We start from the raw sequence: 26203 nt of genomic DNA, 5'->3' as shown, positions 1-26203 counted from the left end.
GCTCTTTGAAAGTGATGGAGCCAAGACATGGATTCAGTGCAGATCATGGTTGATAGTTTCAGTGCAGACCCACCTTAGAAGCAACAGCAAGGAAATTACACTGCAGAAAATGGTTGGTGTCTTTCGAGGGAGCCATCAACCCCCTCTTAAGAGTTCTCATCATCTCCTCAAACTAAGATCCGCTAATGCAGAATTTAGCGGAGGAGAATGGAACTGGTGGGAGATGTGATGAAGTCAGACCTTAATTTTATAGTGGCTGTGATGACAAGCGCTCACGGGGAAATGTTTCAAGGGGGTTAAGCATTACGCAGGAGACAGGGTAGCCTCCCTCCCCAGCTTGGGTAAGGTTAACAGGTCAGTGATCTGAGGCACCATCCTTCCTCTGTCTAAAAGGTATTGATAGTCAAGCATTTTCAACATGTACCTTCCAGAGGGAGAGCCTCTCTTAAGTTTTTAAAGTTAGAGCAAACATGCAGTCTTGAAGCACCTTAAAGACCTGAACAGATTTATTGTGATAAACTATTGGTCGCACCACAACCTTCCCCTCCTACCCCCCCACCCAGGAAAAGCAGGGTTCATTTGCACTTCACAGCAAGGCCCACAACACAAGACAAAAAGGGGGAAAAAAACAGCTGAACTTTTATTGTTTTCAAAACCAAAGTGAAAACATAGCTCTGTGATGAGTGGGGAGGGGTTTGGAAGGGTGTGTGGTCTTGCTTAGATAGGGGCAGAGTAAAAGGGGAACCTGGACCTGAGGGGAGGGGCAGTGCCATGTCTCTCTCCACACTGGGGGATCAAGGAAGGGGGGTGGGGTGGGATGGGGCACCACAGGTGGTGCAGCTCGCTCTGGTGCCCTCGGCTCTCACTGCACTGCCTGTTCATTAGCACTGCTGCTGGAGTCCTGGGGCTTCATCACGTCTGGGAGCTCCGGGGGGCTGGAAAAGGGATCGATGCGGAGGGGCTCAAAGGCATCTTCTGTGAAGGAGAAAGAGACAGAAGGCAACATGGTCTGTTTATGCTGGTGCTAATTTCTGCTGTATAGCCGGAACCAAAAATTCCACAACCACAAAGAGCTAAACATTTTTGCAAGCCCTACTGCGAGCAGAAATGGATGCAGATCACACACACTTACCCAGCTTGACCTGCTTTTTCAAAGAGTACCACTTGCTCCCGCATCAGCTTCAGCACATAAGAAGGATTTAACTTCTATACTGTTCACACAGACACTTGGGTGGGAGTCAAACTATTGCAGCAGTTCTTTGCCTCGCCTCCAAGCCCAAAAATGCAACCACGTAGAAGCTATCTCATATTCCTTTGCACTGCGAGACAGTTTTCTGCCCAGCAGAAGCAGCTATCTGCTATTCTCCTGCGAGGTGATCCAGCACAGGAAAAGCAAGGAGGCAGGGCTATTCCACTGGCTCTGCTGAGAGAAGATCTACCTTTGGCTCCCTCAACTGTCACCTACTAGCCATTCCATCAGGCTACTTGACCTGTTTCCATCCTAGGTGGTCATCGTAAGAGCTGTAACTTTAAGAACTGTTGCCTAGGTTTGCTCTCTCTCCTCTCCTCTTCCCTTCCCCTTTTCATTGTGTGTGTGCTGTATCTTTTAGATTGTAAGCCTGAGGGAAGGAACAATCTTGTTTCTTGTTGATCTCTAAGGTGCTCTGGGAGCTTTTTTGACTGAAGAGCAGGGCAAAAATACTTTAAGGGGACAATCCTATCAGGATGGGTGGCCGCCTCTGAACTTGGAGGTGACTGCCTATCCAATGCAGGGCGGGCAGAGTGTGGAGGGGATCTTCTCCATGTTCCGGCCACCCTGCATTTACGGCTAGACAGCTGATTTCAGCTGTCTAGTCGCAGGACTTGGGGGCGGGGCGGGGCAGGAGGCCGGATGATGCATAGGAAGGATCGTACTGGCACTTCCGCACTCCCTGGCGCCGCTCTGTGCTGCTCATCTGAGCGCGGTAGGAGGTGGTTTTTTGGGAGCTGACCTCTGAGCATGGGCTCTGAGGTCGGTTCCTGGAACCTGAACAATCCTATGGCCATCTAGCCACTGTTTGGCAGCCATAGAGTTGCATCCTAAATAAGTAGATAAAATCAACAGTTAATTTCTAAAAGGGTAATAAGAAAGGGCTGAGGAATCAGCAACAATGGGTTTTGCCCACTGACGCATTCCTGCATGAAGCAAAGGGCTCCCTAGTGCTTTGCTTCAGCATGAAATAAACACATAAGAAGAGCAAAGCTGGATCAGACCAAGGGTCCATCTAGTCCAGCATTCTATTCACACAGTAGTCAACCAGCTGATGGAAACTCAGTTCTATGGCAGCAAAAATACTGAAAGTCTGAAGCACTGCTGGCTATGTTCTTCTCTTCCTTCTCCTTATGTTTTTTGTCCACAGAACAACCCCGTGGGCTGGTTAGGCTGAGAGAGAGAGAGAGGCCCAGGGTCACCCACTGAGCTTCATGGCTGAGCGGGAATTCAGCCCTGGATTTCCCCAGTCCTAGCCCAGTCATTGTCTAAACCTAGCATCTTAGTTAAAATAGTATTATTGGAGGGACAGTTCTCCACAGGATATTGGCATGCAAAGAGGGATTTGCCTTTTTAAATTTCTCTCCACCACAGTGATGCCCAATTTTAAACCCTTGCATGCACACGACTAAGGATGCACTCCTACAACCCCTGCTCCCGGAATATGTCTCATTGAACTCAATGGGACTTACTTCTGAGTAAACATACATAGGACTGCACTGCAAGAGGCTTCAAAATGCTGCACTATGAGAGAGATTAAAACCGTATGTTAAACTCACATCTCCAAGATGTCCACTATCCCCAGTTCCAACAGGTTTAGATGCATTCAGCTTTTGTTGACCTTTTCCTGACCTTTTGTCGAACGTTTGCACTCAACTCATGCTGTTCATGGGCTGTCTTTGAAGACTGCTTGGGAACTGCAATCCATTCAAAATGCACCCAGGTAGGCTAACTGGGATCAGCTGGTAGGAACATGTCCCTTGTGTTTAAGGAGGCCCAATGGCCCACAGACCATATCAGAGCACAATTCAGAGAGTTGGTGCTTACTCATAAGGCATTATGCGGTGTGGGATCCAGGTACCTGAAGGACTGCCTACTTCCACATCCACCTGCCCATGGACCAATATCACCTTCACAGCAACTCTTCTGGGTGCCCCTGTTGTCTAAGGTAAGGCAGGAAGTGACTGCAGAGGGGGCCCTTTCCAGTGGCGGCACTCATTACAGCAGGTGTAGGGAGCCTCAAGCCAGGTGGCCAAATCCAGCTCTTCTGGGTTCCTGACATAGCCATGCCCACTCACACTGGGCCAACCCCTTCCTCTGATCACTGATTGTTCAGAGGTTTCCTGGGTTTTGTGCAATTTCTTCCCCATTCTAAAAGTTTAAAATGCCTCTGAGTTACTGGCAGCAAAAGCTTTAAGCTACACCATGCTGGGATTCTGGGCCCCAACCCTTTTGTCATTGGCCCTGCTCCCTTTGCCTCTGGCTCCACTCATCACTGGAATGCGCCCCCCCTTCTCCAAAACTGAATTTGGCCCTCGGACTGAATGACGTTCAACACCCCCGTGTCATAGAACACCTTCAGGCAGGTTCAGCCAGCACCTAGTTTATCATTTAGGAAACAGGTTTTTAATCTTCTGCAACATCTTTATACTAATTTGATTCATCTAGTTAATTCTTGTTGTTCTAGCTTTTAAAAAAAATGATGCATTTTAACTGTTAGCCAGCCTGAAAATATATTGAAGGGCAGGTTATAATTTCATGAGAGAAATACATTCTGTGCTAAGCCCTGAAAGCAACACACCACTCACCACTGGCTCTGAAGGCCAAGCCAACCGTCGCTGGGGCCTGGGGTCGCGCTGTCTGGCTGGTGAAGCCACAGTCTCCGAGGGTTTTGCTGTCATCCAGCAGCTGGTCGTCCTGGAGGTTGGAGACAATCGCACAGGGAAGCGGGAGAAGTCTTAGCAACACTCCAAGGTTTTTCTCATCTGGCAGTCTAAGGCCACTACTTCGGAGGCAGGCTGGTCAGGAGCAACGTGCACATACAACGTGCACACATGACGTGCAAGCAGAGGTTTTGCTATGACTGCCTCTGTGCGGACTGCCAGGAAGTAGCCCCATAACAGCGGTGCACTAAGAGCAGGCAAAAGCACACCCCATCGCCATGACAAACTGCATCCATGGGAGGCATGACTGGAATGGCTGCATATTTATTTTTATTTTATTTATTTATTATATTTCTATACCACCCCATAGCCGAAGCTCTCTGGGGTGGTTTACAAAAGTTAAAACATTAGCATACAATATACAGAGATTGAAAACCTGTTACATAAAAACATATGGACAATATATACAAACATATAACTAAAACAACTTTGAACTAAAAACAATTTTTAAAGAATCCAACAATAAAACACGGCTTAAAACAACACTGCTTAAAACAGTATAAAAGTCAGCAAAAGGAACAAGAGTTCTCAAAAGGGAAGGCCTGCTGGAATAACAGCATTTTAACGCCTGCTTAAAAACCTTCAACGAGGTCAGCAGGCGCACTTCAAGCGGCAGGTCATTCCACAATTGAGGGGCTGCAAAGAAAAAGGTCCTCTTGCGTGTGGCTGCCAATCTCACATTAGGCAGCCACAGCAGGGAGCCCTCAGAGGATTTCAGGGGGCAGACAGAGGCTATTTTTATTATTCTTACTTTAAAAATATATTTTAATATAATAAAGATATATTAAATTTCCTACAACAAAATGGTGCTTATTCCCAAGTAAATGTGTTCAACAGCAGGTCGGCAGAAACAAAACCCATTTTATTCATGGTGGTGCTATGATTTGAGTATAAAGTGCAAAAACTGTACATTCTCAACAGTATTTCTCTTATTAAAATATCAGGGCTGGTAAAGAGAGGTTTTCTTTGTTTTTGCTGTAATGTATCAGGAGTGTAGAAGTAGTTATAAACACAGAATAGCCGTGGCGCGGGAAGAGAAATGTTGTAGTGTGCTTCACAACTGAAATAATACACATAGCCATCTAACGTCATCCCCCATAAAACCAGCAAGTCCAGCGTCTCAAATTACCTAGCTGCATCACTATCCATCGCCCCAGGTTTCAAAATCCTGGGAATTATTGCTCTAGATTTCAGCCCAAGAGACCTAGGTTGAAATTCCAGCTTAGAGCATGAGCTAACCGGGTGGACCTGGACTGCAACTGATGGAAGTAGTAAGGATTATGAAGTATTTTGTCCACTGCAAGCACTATATCACAATGATAGTATGTATCGAAGTTACTTATCTTCTAGTAATAATTCTAGTGTGCCCAAGAAATGGAACTGGAACTCAGGATACAGCTATGCAGAAAGAACAGCAGGGCCACAGAGACCCATGCAGACTCAGATCCCATCTGACCGGGGGGAGGAGAGGGAATGCAACAGAAATCCAGATGTTAGCAGATTGGCAGGTCCTAACAAGCAACCTCTGAGTCCTTGTTAACCTCCTCATATTGCATACTTGAAAAGGGACCTCTTTGACACTTAAAAGATGAAGATGTGTGGTGCATCCGTGAACTGGGTTGCCAGATGCCTACCTTCTTCTTTTTTTTTTATAAAGGAGTTTGCGTTCACTTGCGTGCATCACTTAATGGCTGTATATGCATTTATTCCACTGCCAAGATGCGTAAACACTTATTATACAGAACATTCTTAAATGACGTGTGCATGCATCTGAAGACCCAGATTTGTGCATCTTAGAATTAAAAGCCTGAATTGATCCAAATATCCATACAAAGTCACCAAGAGGTAGAGCAACACTGGACTGCCAGCCCAGCAAGACAGCAAGCCATGGTATCACACGGCAGGCCATGGGAAGAGGGCCCTGGGGGTACACTCCTACTGTGTCAACGTGGGGCATTTCCCTCATACCTTGTATAGCCTCTGTTCCTCTGGGGGTCTCTTAAGAATCCCCTCCACAATTCTTTTCAGCTCATACACCGTACTGGACTCCTTGGCGTCTGTGAAGATGGTCGTCTTGTGACGTCGGATCATTAGAAAGACGTCCTGTGGAAGGGGAGGGAAGACCGGTAAGAGATGGTTAGTCTGAACAGTTCATAATATTTAGCAATCCACATTTTTCTTAGTAGTCTGACCCATTTGTGGCCTAAAAAGGAGGGGAAGAAATATAAGGAAAAACCACCAACCTTCCTAAAGCATCCTTACCTTCATTCCTGAAGGCAATTTTTACCCACCACAAGTGCCCAGGTGAATGGCTACTTACAAGCCTGAGTAAGATCACAGGAAGCTGCCCAATTCCAGGTCAGACTATTCGTTCATCTCGTCCTGTGCTGTTTAATCTGACTAGCAGTAGCTTTCCAGGGTCTCAGGCAGTGACTTTCACATGAAGTGTGCTCTAATCATTTTTTAAACTGCAGATGCCAGGGACTGAACCTGGGACCATTTGCGCGCAAAGCACGTGCTTTGCCACCGAGCTGTGGTCCTTCCCTGTTTCAAATGGCCTGACGTCAACATCTGCAAGTCTCTCCAGTAAAACCCAGTTGGGAAAGACAACGAAGCAGAGACTGTCCCCAAAGTAAGAGGAGAGTAGTGTGCGTACATATCCTACCTTGCCCCCAGATAACACTGCCCGAATTGTGTATCTCTTTCACAAAGATCTTTGGCTGGATCTAAGGGTCCAGCAGAATGAGGTGGTCAAATAGACTGAACCATTCAGACGGCAGGTAGGTGAAAACATTTTAAATGCTCCCGTGTTTAAAAAAATCCCTCTCTGTTACATAGAAAACTAGTATGTCAGGGAAAGAACTAACTTAGAAACTCTTCCAGATAGTCTAGTTTTCCATTTGCAGGGTTGTTGTTGATTTTACATGGAGTAAAATCATTCTGCTACATGTGTATACCAGGTCTTACATTTCTTTTGACACAAGGTGCAATATGCCACAGGCACAGAGATGGTATCCATATAGCTTCCTTCCTGTGAGTTATCTGCGAAGCAGCTCTTGTTATTATTATGGCCCTAACCTCCATTTTGCAGAAATACAAGATGCTGAATGCTGCATAAGCTTTGTGAAAGTAAAACTAGAACTGACCAATCTCTATTCATGCCAGAACTGAAACAAGTTTTTAGACCTGCAGATTTTGTAATAGACCTTTGTGATTGAATCTGGATACAAGAGTATGCTACTGATTTTTAGGGGGTTGGGTTTCTCTGTTGAAGGGGTACCTATGCAGATATTTTTTGAAAGTGAAAATTTAAGTATTAACGTTTGTGAAAACATTGTCAATTTTTAGTTCTTGCATATCCACAAAGGCCTCAGTGGAATAAAATCCACCATAACAATAAAATTGGCAACATGCTTCCAAATAAACACTCATAGGACTGCGCTGCAGGTCTCTCCAAGTTCAATGGAACATACTCTCAAGTAAGTGTGCTTAGAACTGCAGCCTTAGGCATTGAGCCTCCACTGAGCTCCCTGGCATTTATGTCTGAGCAAGTATGCACAGGATCAAGTTGCATAGGCCCCAAAGTTTGCAGAGTTGTTGTAGGTTTATGAATAAACTTCAAATAAACATTCACCACACTACCCTACAGGCTCAGAGCTACTTAGCACTGCAATTACTCAATATTTTACAGCATGTTTAATTTTCAAGCACCTCACATCAACCTGGTCAGATGGGTCACTATTATTCCCATTCTATAGTGCAGGAATGGAGGCCAACGGAGAGTGACTTGCCCAAAGCCCCACAATGAGACTCTGGCAAAGGAATGACGTAAATGCCGGGTCTCCCAGACCAAAGTCTCCTTTAATTGTGGTTTTAATGTTCTATATATTTTAAATTGTTTTATTGTGTGTTGTTTGGTTTTAGTTTTTGTGAACCGCCCAGAGAGCTTTGGCTATTGGGCGGTATAGAAATAAATAAATAAATAAATAAATTTAGAGAGTGGATACCACAACATTTCAAATATAAGCCACTGCCTGCCTTTTATATGCCTGTTATTATAATATGGAAGTCTGTAGACACCCATTCTAAATACACCAAAATGATAATAGTGATAAAAGTTTCCAAATGCAGTCCCTCCCTGCTCCACTCCCCGTGTTTTGATTCTGCACCTGTTTCCGCTGGATTTCATTTCAAGGGCAGACTCAACATCTCCCTCTTTGAGACTAACAGATTCCAGAAAGAGAATATCCCAGAATAAGTACAGCAATAGTTTTGACATTGTATATAGTGCAAATACATAACTTTAGGGTGCAATCCTATGCATCTTTAGATAGAAAGAAGACCTACAATTGCCAGCAAGCTGGGAGTTGCAAGGCCTTTTTATGTCTAAAGATGCATAGGATTGCACCCTAGGCCTGCTTTGGACACCTTCCTATTTAGAATTTCAGGGTTCCTGAAAGACCACCTATCATCTCCGCCACCATGAAAGGAAACCTCTTCTCCCTGACATGTAACCAATCCATTTTACAGAAACCAAACAGAATGCAATCCTTCCCTTGGTTTGTCTTTGGGATAAGAAAACCTTTATCCCAAACTGTTGACATTAGGGCACATGTAGCAAACCAAATGTCAGAAGACCCAAGTTCATATCCCCCCTTAGCCAATACGCTCACCGATAGTGCAATCCTATACATGTCTACTTGGAAGTCACTCCCAGGTAAGTTGGTATAGGGTTACACTTTGACTGACCCATTCACTCTTTCGGCCTAATATACCTCAGAGGGTTGTTGTAAGGTTAAAAGCAGGGGGAGGAAATGACCATGTATATTTCCCCCAGCTCCTTAATCTTCAGCACTTCCAGGCTCAGAGCCCACCTTTAAACTCCTTTTCTTTCCCTTAAGGTAATAATAGTAATGTGACCCACCTCACAACAGGGCAAGTCACAACTTACTACTTGAAGACTGATGCCTTAAAGGATGGATGGCGGTAAAAATACTTGATTTTAGGGTGTTGTTTTTTTTTTAAGATTTGACTGGTTCCTGTTTACCGTTCACCACTCAGAAATCTTTTTAGAGTGTTTATTAAATTCTGTAAACAGAAAACAAACCCTAATAATTTTCTCCTGCCCAATTCTCAATGGTAGTAGGTGGCATCCTACTTCAAGCAACTTTTATATTTGGGAAGTCTGATCCCCACTGTGCCCTGGAGTAGCCTGGAGAGCCCAGTAACCTGGGGCTCTCCAGGTGTGTTGGACTACAACTCCCATCAACCACAATGGCTGGGGATGATGGAAGTTGCAGAGCAACACATCTGGAAGGCACCAGGTTGGGGGAAGCTGCTTCAGTGGCTAAAACCACCCAGGTTCCTTCAATCTTCCTGTGCATTTCCTGTGCCCTGAAATGCCCTTTAATTTAATGCAGTTTCCACTGCTGTCCACCAAGTTTTCTTGCTGCTTTTGTCAACATAAGGCAGCATGCATAGCTGGGCCTAAGTGTCAAGCAGTTCATTTCATCTCACTGGTGAGTGTGCGGGTGTCTTAGATAAGAGACAACCCAACACAGGATTGCCCCCCACTTTCCCTAATTGATAACACTGGATCCAGCTTAGCTCGCCCGCATATCCTCTTAAAGTGCATTTGTAATATACCAAATTACCAACACAGGATGAGTTACAATAAATATTGAAGCAGGCTTTTGGGACAGACAGAAGGAGTGTAACCAGGCAATTGTCCCATTGGAGGCTTGGGGGGGGGGCACACATGAGCATGGTGCAACGGTTAGAGTAAGTATAGGCAACCTGGTACTCTCCAGATGTTTTGGATGACAACTCGCATTGGCCTCAGCCAGAATGGCCAATGATAAGAGATTATGGGAGTTGTAGTCCAAAATTTCTGGAGGGCACCAGGTTGCCCACCCCAGGGTTAGAGCGTCAGAGTGGCACCAGGGGGACCCACCTTCCCCTGAAGGGGGAGGGGATTTGAAACTTCCTAGGTGACCTTGCACCAGTCACCCTTTCCCAGCCTAACCTACCTCACAGGGCTGTTGTACAGCTAACATGAGTAGGAGGTAGGGCATGCCCATATACACCGCCCTGGCTTTCCTGGAAGAAGGGAAGGATAAAAATGCAAGAAGTGAATAAATGTTTGCGGGGGGGGGGGAGGAGAGGAAGGACGCTACCCAATGTTGGGGCTAGAGTGAAAGAGAATATGGGGGAAGGGGAAAGAAAAAGGAAGATTACGAAACACGGAGGTGTCTTTTGCTGTTGTTTTGAAACCGAGAGGCCGAGAAAGGGTTGCCACCAGAACGGGGGAGTGGGTGATTTGTGGCCGGGGGGGGGGGGAATGGTTGCCACTAAGGAAGATTACTGGGGCGGGGGGGGGAGGAAAGAGTGTCTGAGCGTTGGGAGGGTTAAGAGGAGGTGACGCAAAACGAAACAAGAGAGGGGGAGGCCAGGGAAAGGAGGGGACCCTACCTGGGTAGAGAGGTGTGTGTGTGGGGGGGGGGCAGAAAAAGGTAAAGGGGGTTGACCGAGGGGAGGGGGAAGTGGGAGGGAAAGAGCCTTCATTAGTAGCTATACTACTACTACTACTATTAATTGTTATCGTCGCTATTGTTACTATTCTTGACTCCCCCCTCGCCGCTCCGTCCGTGCCCCTCCCCGACTCACCATCTCTGCAGCTGCAGCCTCAGCCCAGACCCCCCAGAGAGGAAAAAGCAGCAGAACCCCCAGTATCCCAACATGCACCGCAAACCCCGGGACAGCCCAGCCCGGTTCACTGGAAGAGCAGCGCGCGGCGCATGCGCCCTATGGCTTCTTACGGCTTTTAACTGTGGGGGGGGGGAAGGCCATAGACGGCGAGGGAGGGGGAAAGGATTCACCGGGGGGGGGGGGAGGGTCGGGTCATAGAGACGACGGAAGGAAGATAGTTGCACAAGCTGTGGACGCCATCTTGAGAAGGGCGCGTTAAAACACAGCCACATTGAGAAGGTCCCCGAGCTTGGACACTCGCCTCCTCCCAACCGCTTTCCCAAGCCCCCTTTTATAAACGCGGAGGGGATTTTACAACGCGGCGTCCGCCATCTTGGGGAGGTCAGAAGTTACCGGCGTGCTGTCTCCCGCTTCCTCCTTCTGAGGGACATTATAATCCTTATCTGTATTTTAAACCTGTGCCTTGGCAACAAGAGAATTGCCTGTCCGGAGAGAAGCGCCCGGAACGGCCGTAGCGCGGAGCCTTCTTAGGAAGGCCCCTTTCGCATGGATGGCCTAGGGACGTTGCCCAAAGAGCGCTGCGATGAGACGGACGGACCAGTACGAGACGACGGGCTGAAGCTGTTGCCATCTTGGGAAGCGTGTTTTTATTTTTATTTTTTTGAAGGACCACCATTTTGTAGCGTTGTGCTTCTTTGCCCATTTGTTGTTGTTCAGTCGTTCAGTCGTGTCCGACTCTTCGTGACCCCATGGACCATAGCACGCCAGGCCTTCCTGTCCTGCGCTCTCTCCCGGAGCGTGCTCAAGGCCATATTCATTGCATCCGTGATGCTATCTAGCCATCTCATCCTCTGCCGTCCCCTTCTCCTTTGGCCTTCAGTCTTTCCCAGCATCAGGGTCTTTTCCAGGGAGTTTTCTCTTCGCCTTAGGTGGCCAAAATATTTCAGCTTCAGCTTCAGTATCTGTCCTTCCAATGAGCACTCAGGGTTGATTTCCTTTAGTATGGACTGATTTGACCTCCTTGCAGTCCAGGGCACTCGTAAGCGTCTTCTCCAGCACCACAGCATCAATTCTTCGGCACTCAGCCTTCCTTATAGTCCAGCTCTCACAGCCATACGTTACTACTGGGAAAACCATAGCTTTGATTATACGGACCTTTGTCGGCAAGGTGATGTCTCTGCTTCTTACTATGCTGTCTAGGTTTGCCATAGCTTTCCTCCCAAGGAGCAAGCGCCTTTTAATTTCATGGGTACAGTCACCGTAGACACAAGGATTTGGCTCAGAAGCAGTGGCTCCCAACTGACAGGGGATCCTGCCATTTTTAGGGGCAATTTGTACGCTGGCTAGAGAACAAAGGCAGTTCTGTATACCACAGGTGGGCAGAAAGTGGATCAGGAAGGATTTCTGACTCCCGGCTGTTTTACAGTAGCAACAAAGTGGCAACCCCCTAATTATACTGCAGACATGAAGAGTGTCTGGGGGTCACCAGGAGTGGTTGTTGTGTGTGGAAGGATTGTAAGTGCCTGTTCTAGAAATCAAAACAAATTCCCGGACTAGAAATATGTTCAGAGGCACGCTGTTCTTCAGTTCTGTGTATAAGTTTTTTGCACCAAGCTCTGGCTGGTGTAGAGCCTTGTGTGGCACAGAGTGGTAGGCGGCAGTACTGCACCAAAACTCTCCCCACGACCTGAGTTCGATCCCAGCGGAAGCCAGGTCTCCGGTAGCCGGCTCAGGTCGACTCAGCTTTCCATCCTTTCGAGGTCAGTAAAATGAGGACCCAGCTTGCTGGGGGAAAGGTAGTCATGACTGGGGAAGGCAATGGCAAACCACTCCGCTACGGTCTGCCATGAAAACGCCAGCGCAAGCGGTGTCCCTCTAGGGGTCAGTAATGACCTGGTGCTTGCACAGGAGTAACCTTTCCTTTCCTGGCCAGTGCATCTTGGGGTCCTAGTAAACATCCATAAACTTGAAGTTCGCCTACTCTTGCTTTACACCATTTCTCTACATACTGCTGTTTTGGGAGGGAATCCATGCAGTCCTGATTTGCAAGAAAATGCCCTGTTTCATTTACATGTGACCACAGTCACTTCTCGGTGCAAAAGTAAAAACGGCTAATTTACAAGATTGTCAGAATCAAGTGATCATTATTCTAGAGACATCATCAGTTCAGGATGTAGGTGCGCAGGTTCCCTGTCTCACATATAACACACAGAGACAGCCTCTTTCTCTGCCCCTGTGTGTGAAAAACTAGCATGTCAGGGAAAAGCCTACTCAGAATCCTTTCTCCTGACATGCATGTTTCTGGGCACAGGGAAACTTCCCCGGCTCCAGGAGGGGTGTCTTTGAAACATGAAACCTCTGCCCCATTCCCCTAGCCTAACAGGACACACTCCAGGAAAAGCTTTACAATCACATCCTATATCAGCCTTCCCCAAACTGTTCCCTCCAGATGTACCACTTCAACAGATGTACCACTTCAGATGTACCACTTTCATCAGCCGCAGTCAGCACAGTCAATAGGAATCCTGGAAGTTGTAGTCACGGTTAACACGATTGCGCCCAAGCGCCCTCTCCCTCTGAGCAGAGCCCGGCCAGCTCCTTGGTATACACCTGAGCTGAGGGCAATGAAGCAAGAGGGGAGACGGCTAGAACGCAGGTGGAGGAAAACTCGTGCTGAGTCTGACCGAACACAGGTAAGAGCCCACTATCGAGCCTACTCTGTGGCGGTGAGGGTGGCAAAGAGACAGTCCTTTTCCACCAGCATTGCATCTTCTCAGTGTCGTCCAGCGGAGCTTTTCTGAGTGGTTCACGGCCTGTTACATTCTGGGCCAGGGAGAGAGACGGTGGAACCCTCGGTAGCATGCTGTGACGAGTTTGCACGGCACTTTGAGGATAAAGTCGCTCAGATTCATCATGAATTGGACACCACCATTAATGCAGTTCCATTGGTAGAGGCGTTCAGAGCACCGTCTGGTCCAGTTTTATTGGATGAGTTTCAGTTACTGAGGCCTGAGGATGCGGACAAGGTGCTTGGCCAAGTCCGATCGACCGCTTGTGTGCTTGACCCTTGCCCTTCATGGCTTATTACATCAAACAAGGAGGGGTTGTCCGGCTGGGTCGAGGAGGTTGTAAATTCCTCCTTGAGAGAGTGGTGCCTGCCGCTTTAAAAGAGGCAGTAATTAGACCACTCCTGAAAAAGCCTAACCTGGACCCAGAGGATGTTAACAATTATAGGCCAGTGGCCAACATCCCCTTCCTGGGCAAGGTGCTTGAGCGGGTGGTTGTAGGACAGCTCCAGGCACTGTTGAATGAAACGGGTTATCTAGATCCATTTCAATCGGGCTTCAGGCCTGGTTTTGGAACGGAAACTGCCTTGGTCGCCCTGTGGGATGACCTCTGCCGGGAGAGGGACAGGGGGAGTGTGACCCTGTTGATTCTCCTGGACCTCTCAGCGGCTTTCGATACCATCGACCATGGTATCCTTCTGGATAGGTTGTCTGGGTTGGGAGTAGGAGGCACTGCACTACAGTGGTTCTGCTCCTACTTGGATGGCCGATTCCAGAAGGTGATGCTGGGGGATTACTGCTCTGTGCCATGGCAATTGTGCCATGGGGTTCCACAGGGCTCTATTTTATCCCCCATGCTGTTTAACATCTACATGAAATTGCTGGGGGAGGTTATCCGGAGGTGTGGGCTGAGGTGCCATCAATATGCAGATGACACCCAGCTCTACCTCTCTTTTACATCAAAACCAGGTGAGGCAGTGACTGTTCTGAATCAGTGCCTGGGCACGGTAATGGACTGGATGAGGGCTAATAAACTGAAACTCAATCCAGACAAGATGGAGGTACTGTTAGTGGGTGGTTCGTCTGCCCGGCTAGGTGATATTCAACCTGTTCTGGAGGGGGTTGCACTCCCCCTAAAGGATCAGGTTCGTAGTTTGGAGGTGCTCTTGGATCCAGAACTGTCACTTGAGGCACAGGTGAACTCAGTGGCACGGAGCACTTTTTATCAGCTTAGGCTGGTATACCAACTACGCCCTTATCTGGACAGAGATAGCCTTGCTACAGTTATCCATGCTCTGATAACTTCTCGTCTGGATTACTGTAATGCGTTATACGTGGGGTTGCATTTGAAAACGGTCCGGAAACTTCAGCTGGTCCAAAATAGGGCAGCAAGATTGTTAACAGGGACTGGCCTGAGAGCTCATATTACGCCAGTACTTTTCCAGCTGCACCGGCTGCCAGTCCATTTCTGGGCCCGATTCAAAGTGCTGGTGTTCACATTCAAAGCCCTTAACGGCTTGGGGCCAGGTTACCTGAAAGATCGCCTCCTCCCATATGTGCCTGCCCGGACCTTAAGATCATCATCAGCGGCCCTTCTCCGTGAGCCCCTGCCAAAGGAAGTGAGGCGGGTGGCTACTAGGAGGAGGGCTTTTTCTGCTGTGGCACCCCGGCTCTGGAATGAGCTCCCTAGTGAGGTTCGCCTGGCGCCTACATTGTATTCCTTTCGGCGTCAGGTGAAGACCTTTTTATTTTCCCAGGCATTTTAGCATTTTAGCTTTCTAAATTTTTATCTTTGCTGTTTTAAAGCTGTATTTTAAACTCCTGCACTGCTGCTAGGTTTTATTGTGGTTGTATTGTTATATTGTGGTTTTAATGTTCTGTATATTTTAAATTGTTTTATTGTGTGTTGCTTGGATTTATTGTTGTGAGCCGCCCAGAGAGCTTCGGCTATTGGGCGGTATAGAAATGAAATAAAAAATAAATAAATAAATGAATAGTCCCAAACATCTGGAGGGCATGGGTTCGGGAAGGCTGGATTACATAAATTGACTCAGTGCTAATAAGTGGCCCCAAGTGTTTTATTATACTTGTCTTAACTTTTTTTACACACAGTATTGAACACTATGGGCGCTTCCAGATGGAGGGCGCCTATTGCTAACAATCAAAAAGCATTGTGTAGCTATTCCATAAAAAGAGCCATGCTAATGGACTAGATGGACCAAACTAAAGGTCCATCTAGTCCAGCAATCTGTTCACACAGTAGCCAACCAGCTGCCTGTGGGAAACCCACAAGCAGAACGAGTGTAACAGCACCCTCCAGCTCATGTTCCCCAGCGACTGGTATACAGAGGCATACTGCCTCTGATACTGGAGATAGCATATAGTCATCAGGACTAGTAGCCATTGATAGCCTTCTCAGGAATTTGTTTACCCCCGTTAAAGCCATTCAAACTGGTGGCTACCGCTACATCTTGTGGTAGCAAATTCCATAGTGTATCTATGCAGTGTGTGAAGAAGTACCTCTGTCATTTCTTCTTTAAAGGATTTTTTCTGGAAAGAGGGAAGAAGTCTTGGGAAAACATGGGGAGGACCACAAACTGAAGACATATTCATTTGGACTGCCTGTAAAATTCTATGAATGAGGCAGGATGATTGCACAATAAAAGCCTTCTCTGGAAGCACCCAGTGGGAACGTGGGAAAGCAGGTATGTAGCTGCTACAAGAGAAGTCTAGACACATCTGGGTGCATTGATACCACTCACCACCAGGAGGCAGGGGGCGCCATGTTGTCCAATCAAGGGGGAACTCTAACAAAATGTTGCAGCATGGCATGCTGTTGTTAGGTGTTTCAGCCATGACCTCCTCCATGATATTCCATTGCATCCCCCCCCCCCAACAGTCAGTCAGCATTCTCAGTCCTCATTGGGTAGTTTTTTTGGATCCTCCCATTAGATTTTTCTCTTAAATATTTTGTACTTCTGCAACCTTTGGGGTTCCTCTGAGTCTGGTGATACTCTCTTGTGTATGGGTGGAGCCGTTTTGGCTACAGGAGCGCCGGCACTCACACTGGAACAGTGGAAGTCGAGGGAATGATAGCACATCCACCTTCGTTTTACCCATGCAGGAGCTATGATCATGATTACTCTGCCTTCTTTCTCTGCTGTTTCTTCTACCCAGTCTTTAAGTAACGTGTGACTTGCGCTTGCAACAAGTCACAGATCTGAGTGTGTGATGTTTGACCTTAGCTTGTGAAAGGCCGCTTTTCACAGCACAATCTTGCTATGGATGGAACTGCTAACCTTTTCATTAAGGAACAGACAAAGCAATATTAGATGTGAGGAGCAATGGCAAACTAGGAAAGGTTTGAATGAATTATTTAATTGTGCTAGCGCAAGTCAGTGCAAATAATGTTTTAAAGAAAGTTGTCTGAAGTCTGAATGAACTATGGTGGTAGTGATCTGAACAGTTACAACAAGGGACATGGCGATTAAAACTGGGTCCTGGGGTGCTTCCAAACTGCAGTCGCTTGGGGGTAAGGGAGAGGCTCTCTGTACATACTTAGGGGCACCTCTCTTTCTCATATATTACAGATGTGTTTTCTTTAGAGAAAAGATGGGTAACCAACCAGGGAGAAGGTTGGAAAGACAATGTTCACTCTCTAGATGAGGTGACAAAGTTAAGACAGAGACATTTTTGTTTTCTGTCACCAATTGTTTTCCTTACGCTTTATCATCCATTCAGCACTTCAAAGTTGCGGAGCATGCTTCCAGACAGAGGGCTCCTAGTGCTTCCGATCAAAAGGTATTGTCCAGCTATTGTGTCTTTCTGTCCTTAATGATTTTTTGTAGAAATAAAAAAGACAGAAAAAGTGGTGGAAAAACATGGGAGGGTTGCAAATGGAAGACATTGTCTGGACCCCCCCCCCTGCAAAATTTTGTTAATGAGGCAGGGCAATTGCACAATAAAAGCCTCATCTGGAAGTGTCTGTGAAAGCTTGGTGATAGCTGACCCCCAGAGCTCCCGCATCACTGCACACATTGGGGCTGTTCATATGACCTGACAGCCCACTGTGGGTTATTTAACCCACACTGAGTCTACAGCCACCATTTTGAGTATGCAACTCCCGCTCAAGGGTTCTTGTGTCATGTGAACCTGGTGAGCATTGGTTATGCAAGGGTTAATCAGCCCTTGCATAACCCATTGTTTATTTTACGGTTATGTGAGGGTTCTTTAAGCCTGGCATAACCCATGCTCACTGGGTTCGCATGACAGGACAACCCCCAAGCAGCAGTTGCCTATGTCAGGTGATGCCTGCAGGCACTGCAGCTCATCCTGGCTTAGATAACCTGCATGTCGCTGCATGTTGTCTGAACCTGGGCATTACTGAACACTCTTGCAGCCAATGGTGTGCTTAGAGACCATCCACAGCAGCAGGGAGTGTGCTACAATCCCATCCAGGTAATAAGAATAAAAAGATTTCAAATGAGCACCTGGAGAAAGTGGAATGATATCCGAGAATGTTTTTATAGTGATGATGTAGATTCACTGTAGTAACCAAGCGAACATTGGATGCCAACTCCAGTGTGTGGAGTTGGCTAGTGTGGAAACAACGTCTGACAGATAATTTATTTAATTGTACAATTGCCACATAGAAATTCAATCAAACCTTGGTTTAAACTATGCCAAGCTCCCGTCAGGTGTCCCAGTGCTGAAATTAATTTTAGCCAAAAGTACATGAAAGGGTTGAAAATAAATAGTGGTAATCAACAACATGGGAACCTCAGAAATATGCCAAGGTTGTTGTGACTGTAAATTAGGAACACTGGACCAAGTCCTCCTCCTACGTTGTCTGTCAATACTTATTTTTCTTCCATTTGATGCACTTGTGGGTGTAAGAAATTGTAGCTCTTGCAGAATTAAAGAGAATTACTTACCACTGAAAGCAAACATTACTGCAGTTTATGGTGGAAAAATTGCACAGAACATCTCTTGCAATTCTTTTCAACATAAAGTTGCTATGTCAGACAGTGTTGCTCTGTGATATAGGCGAAGGACAAAAAATAAGTATAGTGTGGTACCATGTGCATCTTAGGGTGCAATCCTATGCATGTTTTGACAGAAATAAGTCCTACAATACCCAGCATTCCCCAGCCAGCAGTGCTCTGCATAATCCTCTGCATGTTTCTGTCTAAATATGGGCCATCTTTTCACGACAACGGAAGGAGAAGTGAATGGCGAAGTACTGGATTTTTTTAAAAGGAATCAGCTTTGCTGCACTTTGGTCCATGCAGGACTCCACGAGCAGGTTCTCCGCAGCAATAAAAATCGCTTCACAGAACATACTTCCTGGTGGGGGTTGGAGTGAACATCATCTGACTGGCAGGGGCTGCTCAACCAATAAGAGAGGCTTCCCCCTCCCCCCTTTCTCCTTTCCCCTGGAAGTCCAGATGCACCTGCATTTCAGGAGCAAGCCTCACTGAGCACAATGGGAGTTACTTCCGAGTAGACACACATATGCTTGTGCTGGGAAAGGGTTGGAGGGAGAACACAAAGATGGAAACCAGCCCCCATTTTAACCCGCTGGATCTGTATAACCAAGGGTCGAAGTAGTTTCTTCCTAATGCAATAAACCATACAAAGGAGAATCGGACCCTCGAGATCACGCTTTACCACTTTAAACTGTGCCATGTCAATTGAGGGGGATCTCTGTAAATTCTGATGTGGGCATTCAGAGGGCAAACCTCACTGACCACAGTGGGAGCTACTTCTGAATGGGAGCTACTTCTGAGGAGACTCTAATGGGTTTGTTGTGGGAAAGAGAGCAGTAAACACAAAGACAGAAACCAGCCTGCATTTTAACCTGCAGGATCTCTATAAGGGTCGAAGTAGTTTCTTCCTAAGGCTATAAGCCAAACAAAGGAGAATTGGAGCCTCCAGATCATAACTGTGCCATGTCAATTGAGGGGGATCTCTGTAAGTTCTGTGGGCATTCAGAGGGCAAGCCTCATTCAGCACAATGGGAAGAAACACCCCTTGACCAGGTCATGGTGAAAGGCACACCCCAGGCAGGGCTAGCATATTCGAGGGCAATGCAGGAGTTGGGGCACACAGCAACTATACCGGGGAGAACCTGACTTGAGAAAAGAATCGGACTTTAAGCAGTCCCAGGAAATCCATTTTTTCTCTGATAAGCGGAAAATGATTTTTCTCTGATTTTTTCCCTGCTGGATGGCCACAACGTCATGTATCCCTAACGACCCAGCACGTAGCCAGCTTGGAGTAAATCACTGGTGGAAACACCCCCATGCAAAGGATTGTGCCTTTAGTCATGTTTATTTGGGTATTCTGCAGTGAAGACAGTCTTCAATTGAAACAGTCCTTGGATTGCAATCCTATACCCACTTACCTGAGAGTAAGCCCCATTGAACTCAATAGGATCTGAGAAGACATGTATAGGATTGCACTGTTAGTTGCATACCTTGTGCTGGAACAAGTTGGTAGCATTAATGGTTACTACGAATTTATTTCTTTACCGGTTGCTTCCACACTAGGCCCTCTTAGCGCACTGCAGAGGCATTCCTTTTCTGCAGTTGTCTGGAAGTGGAACTAAAGCATTGATTCTACATGGTATTTAATTTAGCCCTATTTCCCCGCATAAAAATCTGGCACTGCCCATTCCCATGGGCAAAATCCCACTGTACATTTACTCAGAAGGAAGCTACTTATTAAAGAGACAGTAGCCCTGGAAAAACTCAACAACACATTGCTGGTGGCCAACACTTTGCTGGTAAGTTTGTATTGTAACAGCAGTTCAGGACTTCTCCCTGTCCCCAACAAGCTGCTACAAATCTGGTCTGAATTCAGATGTGGTGCTGGTGGTGCGGGGGGACAAAGTGAAAAACACTGGAATGCAACGGAGTGGATTCTCTGTAAAAAATGGAGTGAACAAAGGATGTGTGGAAACAGCCAATATTTAAGTAGTGCTGTAACATATTGACTTTAGAGATATCATATGAACACAGCATGGTTTGACTGGCTGAGTTTTTATGCAGCTGGTAAAGAAAGGAGCCTCTTACCTCAGTGCCCCCCCTGCTTCAGGTGGCAGAACCATAGGGGTGATGGTGGATAGATAAAGGCCCACATTCTCTGGCTCATAGGAATGAGCACATGGCTGCAAGTGTGTATTGACAGTGTGGAGAACTAGGGGTAGGGAGCAAGCACCATTTGCTGGGCCCATTATAAACTTGTGGCACAGGCCTCCCACATACATACCATAATCCCATCCCATACATACAAGCTCATGAGTCATGAAAGAAAGGTTTCTATCTTAATTCGACATTTTCTACATTTCTGAAATGACATCATGGCCCACACTGGGTTTTTCTACCATTCCTCCCTCCCATTCTTTTGCAGTTTTGATTTAACATAACCTCCAGTCTCCTGCAATGCTTGCTGACTATTCTGTAACTTTTCAGTTGGTCCTAATAAAGGTATTATCCTGACAATGTTTTGCTTTTTTCAAGGCACAATCCTATGCATGTTTAGACAGAAACAAGTCCTAAAACTTTTGGCTGGCTGGAGAACGCTGGGAATTGTAGGACTTTTTTCTGTCGAAACGTGCGTAGGATTGTGTCCTAAACTGTATTTTATTATAATGGACCAACATGACAGTTAACATTTTATAAGTAGACCCATTTGTTTTACAGTTCTATTTTTCTGGCCTTTTTCATTGCAAAATCATGTATTATTTCTCCAAAGTCAATTTCTCTTGCACGTTCACTCAATAGACAAAATTATTCTATAGTGTCACCATGCTTTCCTAGGGTGGCCATGTGTCCTACTTTACAGAGGACAGTCCTCTGTTTGAAGGTCTGTCAGAGGATGGTCCTCGATTTGAAGGCATCCTCTGTTATTTGAAGGGCTGCCCAGTCCAAGTCTGATTTAAAGATAGAGGCATAAGGAAGGCGAGGCAGAGACCTTGAAGTTGTTCATCAACATTTAGTACCTGAGCAGCCACATCTTTCTTGAGGCTTCTGCTTCCAGATTCTTTGTAGGATTAAGACTGGCTCCTTTACACATGATTTTATACTGGGGATATTCTTTCTCTGCCTTTCTATAGGTTTCATTACACAACCACTAGATGGCACTGTGGTATAGCGGAATTGTTCAGAAATGTGAGTCTCACTGCGCCATTTCTAAATAATACCGTACTTCCCTCAATTAAAAAAAAAAAAAGCCGGGGAAATACTTGCAAAGGGCAGGAGAAGCCCTGGAGGATGACAACATCGCATAAAGTACCTGCAAACTACCATGAGTAAGCAATCATGAATGCACAATAAAAGCGTACTCATGTAGAAAGGCTCATACTGCATTTCTATTTAAATGATAATGTATTTCTAAATTTGTGTAGAGACATGTAAATTACCATATGCAAATTATATACAAATGTGTGTCACAACTGATAGTAGGGAGTAGGCACAATCTTTGTGCACAGGGAAGGGATACTTAAACCTTCCCATCCCTGCATGCTGAGATGGGGACGAGTGTGTGTGTACATGAGTGTGTGTGCAGGGGAGGGGCACATATGCATGCATGCATGTCTGTGTGGTCCCCAGCCCACTGCTCATCACCCCATGCGGCCCTCAGCATCAAAGCTGTATACTTTGCCACATTGGTTAAAAGAAAGGGAGAGGCACCTCATTATGTGACAGCACCTTGGGGTGCACTGCCTGATGATGCTGAAAACCTTTCTCCCATATTGAGAGTGAGAGCAGAAACTGACAGACAAACCTAGGACATTAGGGAAACTTAAGCAAGTTGTTTTTGGAGCGTCCACCCGCTTATCTATGGTTATTGCTATCATTGGAATGGCCCATTCATTCCACTCCATAACATCAAGCGCTGTTTGTGGTGATGCACAATGTGGCCATGTGTTTTAAAGGTCAGGGCATAATGCACCATTGACAGCGGAATTCTTTATATCAGTTTCAAATGTCAATTCCCCATCTGTTGTTTCTTCATAAATGGAAAATTTTTATTGTGTGCTACTGGCCCACTCACAGGGCTATGAGTTCGGTTTGTTACACAACGTTATTGCTCTGAGGTTTCGAAACAAGAAGCAAAATATGCATAGAAGTAACTTTCCTATAGTGCACGCCAAGCCTTTGAATGCATATTTCTGTTTGCTTCTATGTATATTGTGGTTCTCCCTTTGAGTTTAGGCTGCAGTCCTACACCCACTTACCTGGGAGTAAGCCCCATTGAAAACAATGAAACTTACTCCTGAGTAGGCATGTATAGGACTGCACTGTTAGTCTGGGCCCAACCCATTGTTCAGTTTTATGTGCCTGTACCAGTCTTTCAAGGCAGCTGTGTGTTCCATTTAATTTAGATTTCACGTCAAAACTGGGGGAGCATCCTTTTTTTTGGTCCCAATACTCCTGGTTTGCCTTAAAAAAGCTATTGGTGTTAATTGTGTTAATGCAATTAACGCACAGTTCTTTGACATGTAAACAGTAGCCACGGGGTATGGGTGATGAACAACACTGGGAATGCCAGGGTGGAAGAGGGAGAACTTAATATTTTCCAACTCTGCTGTAGTCCTGATGAAAATCCTACCCCCAGCCACTATTGACATTGGGAGGGAAGCCTCCGTTGGGTCCACCTTGCCAAAAATGTGCATGCTAATTGCATTCACACAATTAACATCACATCTGGTTTGGCCCTCAGTTTCATATAGATGCTTACATGGATTGCTTATATTAAGGTATATATTTGAAATGGAAGTGTGAAATCCTTCTTTCTGCCTCCTTTTTATATTAAGGGTGATGTATATGCATAGGTATGTTTTATGATATGTTCCTCCTCCTCCTCCTCTCTGTCTGGGCTCCATCACACAGGTGGAGAATTCCACATCAATGCCAGTTGATCCCCATCTGGTATCATTGCAGGACTGGGTCGTTCTCGTTAGTTGGCTGTCCCCGTTGTGTTATTTTTTGTTTCTTTCCTTCTCACGGGGGTGGTGATGCCGCACAGAGGCATCACCACCTTTCCGTGGAGAAGCATTACACGTGCTTGGGGTGTAGCGCTAAGTCCGCCCTGGTTCCTGCCCCCTTCCCTCTCCTTGCACATTACTGGTGGATGGGGACTGACATGCAGACTGCCCCCCCCCACTGATCTCCCAGGGGGGGACCTCCCCGTTCACTGTTTTTGACCATCTTTGCTGTTTACGCAGCCGTTTACTCACTGGGAATGCACAGCAAGAAGGCATCCCGGCAGGTCTGCTGTGCCGCTCTGCCCCCCTGCTGCTCTGCCACCTTGTTCAGAAGACTGCAGGCCGAAAATGGTGAGGACCCAAAATGGCACAGGTGCAGGAAGGCAAGACGCCCCACAGCCCATCTTCACCACCTTCGCCATCATGACTGCAAGCCCAACAACCCCCCACAGCCGCCAACACAAAGCAGTTCATTTGCTCTAGGGGAGAAATACACGGGGAGGCCATGGCGCTTCATTTGCACATATTTGGAAGAATACCACATTTTTCTGTTTGAGGAAAACACAGGATAGGTGGGCGGAAATGGTGGGATAATGACTGGATGATGACGATGTCATGTAATGGACCTGCACAATTCAGTCAGTGAGTGACCAATCATGGATGCGCAATAAATTGGAGGTGTAGAGATGCCCTCTGTCTGTCTGTCTGTCTGTCTGTCTTTTGTTTGTTTGTTTGTTATTGCTGTATTTGCTAACAACAACAAAAACAACAACAACAGTAAACCCCACTACATGCCTTGGCTCTTGCCACACTTTCCCTACGGAACTACTCAATCATTGAAGAGCCTCTAAGCATGCTAAGAGTGTATTCTGCTTACCATGAAGTAACCACGTCAAGGGCTGCATCCAAAATCTGCCTTCCACAAGATGAAGGGCTCTGTTTGCAGAAGGACCTTCCACCCGATTTTGGGTGATCTCCCCTCCCCCTGCACACTAAAGCTCACCCCATTCCACAGGGTCTCCTGACTCTCTGTGTAGCATTTTCAGGGGGCTGGAGGGGCTACTGTGGGAAGGAGGGGGCAGGGAAGTCCACTTCTGTCAACACAATTGGTCCAGCATGAATCTGGATCCAATCCATGGCCAATTGCCTCTACACCAAATAGGATCAGAGGGCAGCACTCCTGCTCAGACGTTGTGCCTCCCATGCTGGTTAAAGCCCCATCCTCTGTGATTTTGCAAATGAAGCAATGTGGCGATCCTACTGGCTTACCATGCAGGGCTGTCAAAATAATTTAGATGATGCCTATTGAGTCCTTTAGGCACTACAAGACACTATATCAACAATAAGTATTTCTCCACATCTTTTCTGACTACCACCACCATAATTCATTTGAACACCTCTTCCTGTTTTCTTCCCTTTCCCTTTCCAGGGCGACTCTGGGGGATCCCTGGTCTGCAAGCTGAATGGTACTTGGTACCTGGCTGGAGCAGTGAGCTTTGGGTTTGAAAGTGCCAGTCTGTTGACCTGGAATCTACACCCGGGTTACCTCCTTCATGGATTGGATTCAGCACACTGTGGTGGAGAACGTAGCCCCCAGTGGTCATGCAAATTCTGCTGCCCTCTCGCTCCTTCTCCTGGTCTTGACCACTGCACTTCAGAAGAGCCTCAATATCAAGTTGGGTCCATGTTGATCTTTGTAGGTTGAGCTTTCAGTGGGAGACATTTGAAAGAGCTCTGTCGCCATCTGAATGATCTCTGTGTTGCCATCTTTATCCACCCTACTTGTTCAATGGATGAGCAGATCTAATAAAAAAAGAAATGAAATGAGCACAAACAAAAACATAGAGACATGGGTGTCCACAGGATTTTTTGGCAGGGGTGTGTGTGGAGGAGGCAAAGTATATACAGACATACTTAGCATCAGAGAACAAGTATACTGTTTCTGGTAGATTTGACGATTAAATGGTGGCAAGGCTGGGCATGGTATCTACTGATTTGGGTAGACCTGGCCTCTGAGAAATGTGTATACCAGGGGTGCTTCCATCTGAGCACAACATGAGGAGCGTTTCCTTTCCTGCTTTTCCACTACATAACCTCTAGGTGGCACAGTGGTATAGCGGAGTAGTGCAAATACACAAGAGGAATCTGCACTTTCTTCAATGTTCACAATTAAACCACATTTTCTCTGCTCTAAAAAAACTCATCAAAAGTGCTGGTTAGACACAGAAGTGAAACTGGATATTCACAACATTGTCTAAAGAACCCATAAACAACTGTGAGTAGGGAATGACAACTGCACAATAAATGCCGCATGTAGAAAAGCCCCCAAACAGCTCCTAAAGCTACCAATCAAAACACATTTTCCTGTCTTTTCCTCCTTAATTGATTTACTGTAGTAAGAAGAAATAGCAGGAAAAGATGGGAGGGTTACAAGTGGAAGATGACATCGTCTAGACCCCCTGTAAAATTCCACAAATGACGCAGGATAATTTTAATGGCCAGACAATGCTTGAATTACAGGGCAGGGGCAGAAGACGCGTGCCCTCCATCTTTTCAATGCTGGCCAGCTTCTGTTTTTGAATGGCTACGAAAGGCATTTTTGGGGCTAAAATTGGGAGGAGGGGGAATTGGTGGTGTGACTTCTGGGTTTTATTAAAGGCCTCCCCAGAAAGTGTGATAAAAATGAAATGAATTTGAGCAGGAGCAGGTGGTCCTACGAGTACCCTATTCGCAATGTCAATCC

The 26203-nt window shown here is 46.3% G+C and overlaps 1 protein-coding gene and 1 long non-coding RNA gene across 4 annotated transcripts; one reads left to right on the top strand and one right to left on the bottom strand.

The window, feature by feature from the left end:
* Window positions 1-482: 482 nt before the first annotated feature.
* ELOB (elongin B) lies at window positions 483-11410 on the bottom strand. 3 transcript variants are annotated; one of them, XM_084805269.1, is made up of 5 exons: window positions 11074-11410; window positions 10002-10071; window positions 5941-6075; window positions 3838-3946; window positions 485-975 (listed from the first exon to the last, which is right to left on the bottom strand). In XM_084805269.1, the coding sequence occupies exons 1-5, from the start codon at window positions 11109-11111 to the stop codon at window positions 863-865; spliced, it is 465 nt and encodes a 154-aa protein (XP_084661395.1). In that variant the 5' UTR covers window positions 11112-11410; the 3' UTR covers window positions 485-862. The 3 variants fall into 3 exon arrangements, with proteins under 3 accessions (XP_084661397.1, XP_084661395.1, XP_084661396.1); XM_084805270.1 differs by lacking the exon at window positions 11074-11410 and adding an exon at window positions 10851-10929; XM_084805271.1 differs by lacking the exons at window positions 10002-10071; window positions 11074-11410 and adding an exon at window positions 10639-10717 and having other exon boundaries at window positions 483-975.
* Window positions 10901-25291, top strand: LOC146341929 (uncharacterized). The gene is made up of 4 exons (XR_014783884.1): window positions 10901-11848; window positions 16009-16171; window positions 17208-17267; window positions 24890-25291. It is a non-coding gene; the product is annotated as an uncharacterized LOC146341929 (long non-coding RNA).
* The last annotated feature ends 912 nt before the right edge of the window (window positions 25292-26203 follow it).

This window comes from Heloderma suspectum, chromosome 6 (assembly GCF_057233095.1).
Source record: "Heloderma suspectum isolate Gila_16-S chromosome 6, 16-S_ref, whole genome shotgun sequence".
NCBI classification, from domain to species: Eukaryota; Metazoa; Chordata; class Lepidosauria; order Squamata; family Helodermatidae; genus Heloderma; species Heloderma suspectum.
The sequence above is the reverse complement of the archived record's forward strand: the minus strand, read 5'-3'. Positions and strand labels throughout refer to the sequence as shown.

Excerpts from the sequence above, each read along its gene's own strand:
- ELOB (XM_084805269.1), bottom strand. The coding sequence starts at position 11,111 with ATGTCCCTCAGAAGGAGGAAGCGGGAGACAGCACGCCG. Across the intron at positions 10,072-11,073 it reads AAGCGGGAGACAGCACGCCG|GAAAGCCAGGGCGGTGTATA; the intron begins GTAACTTCTGAC and ends CCCTTCTTCCAG. Across the intron at positions 6,076-10,001 it reads CTGTACAACAGCCCTGTGAG|GACGTCTTTCTAATGATCCG; the intron begins GTAGGTTAGGCT and ends CCCCTTCCACAG.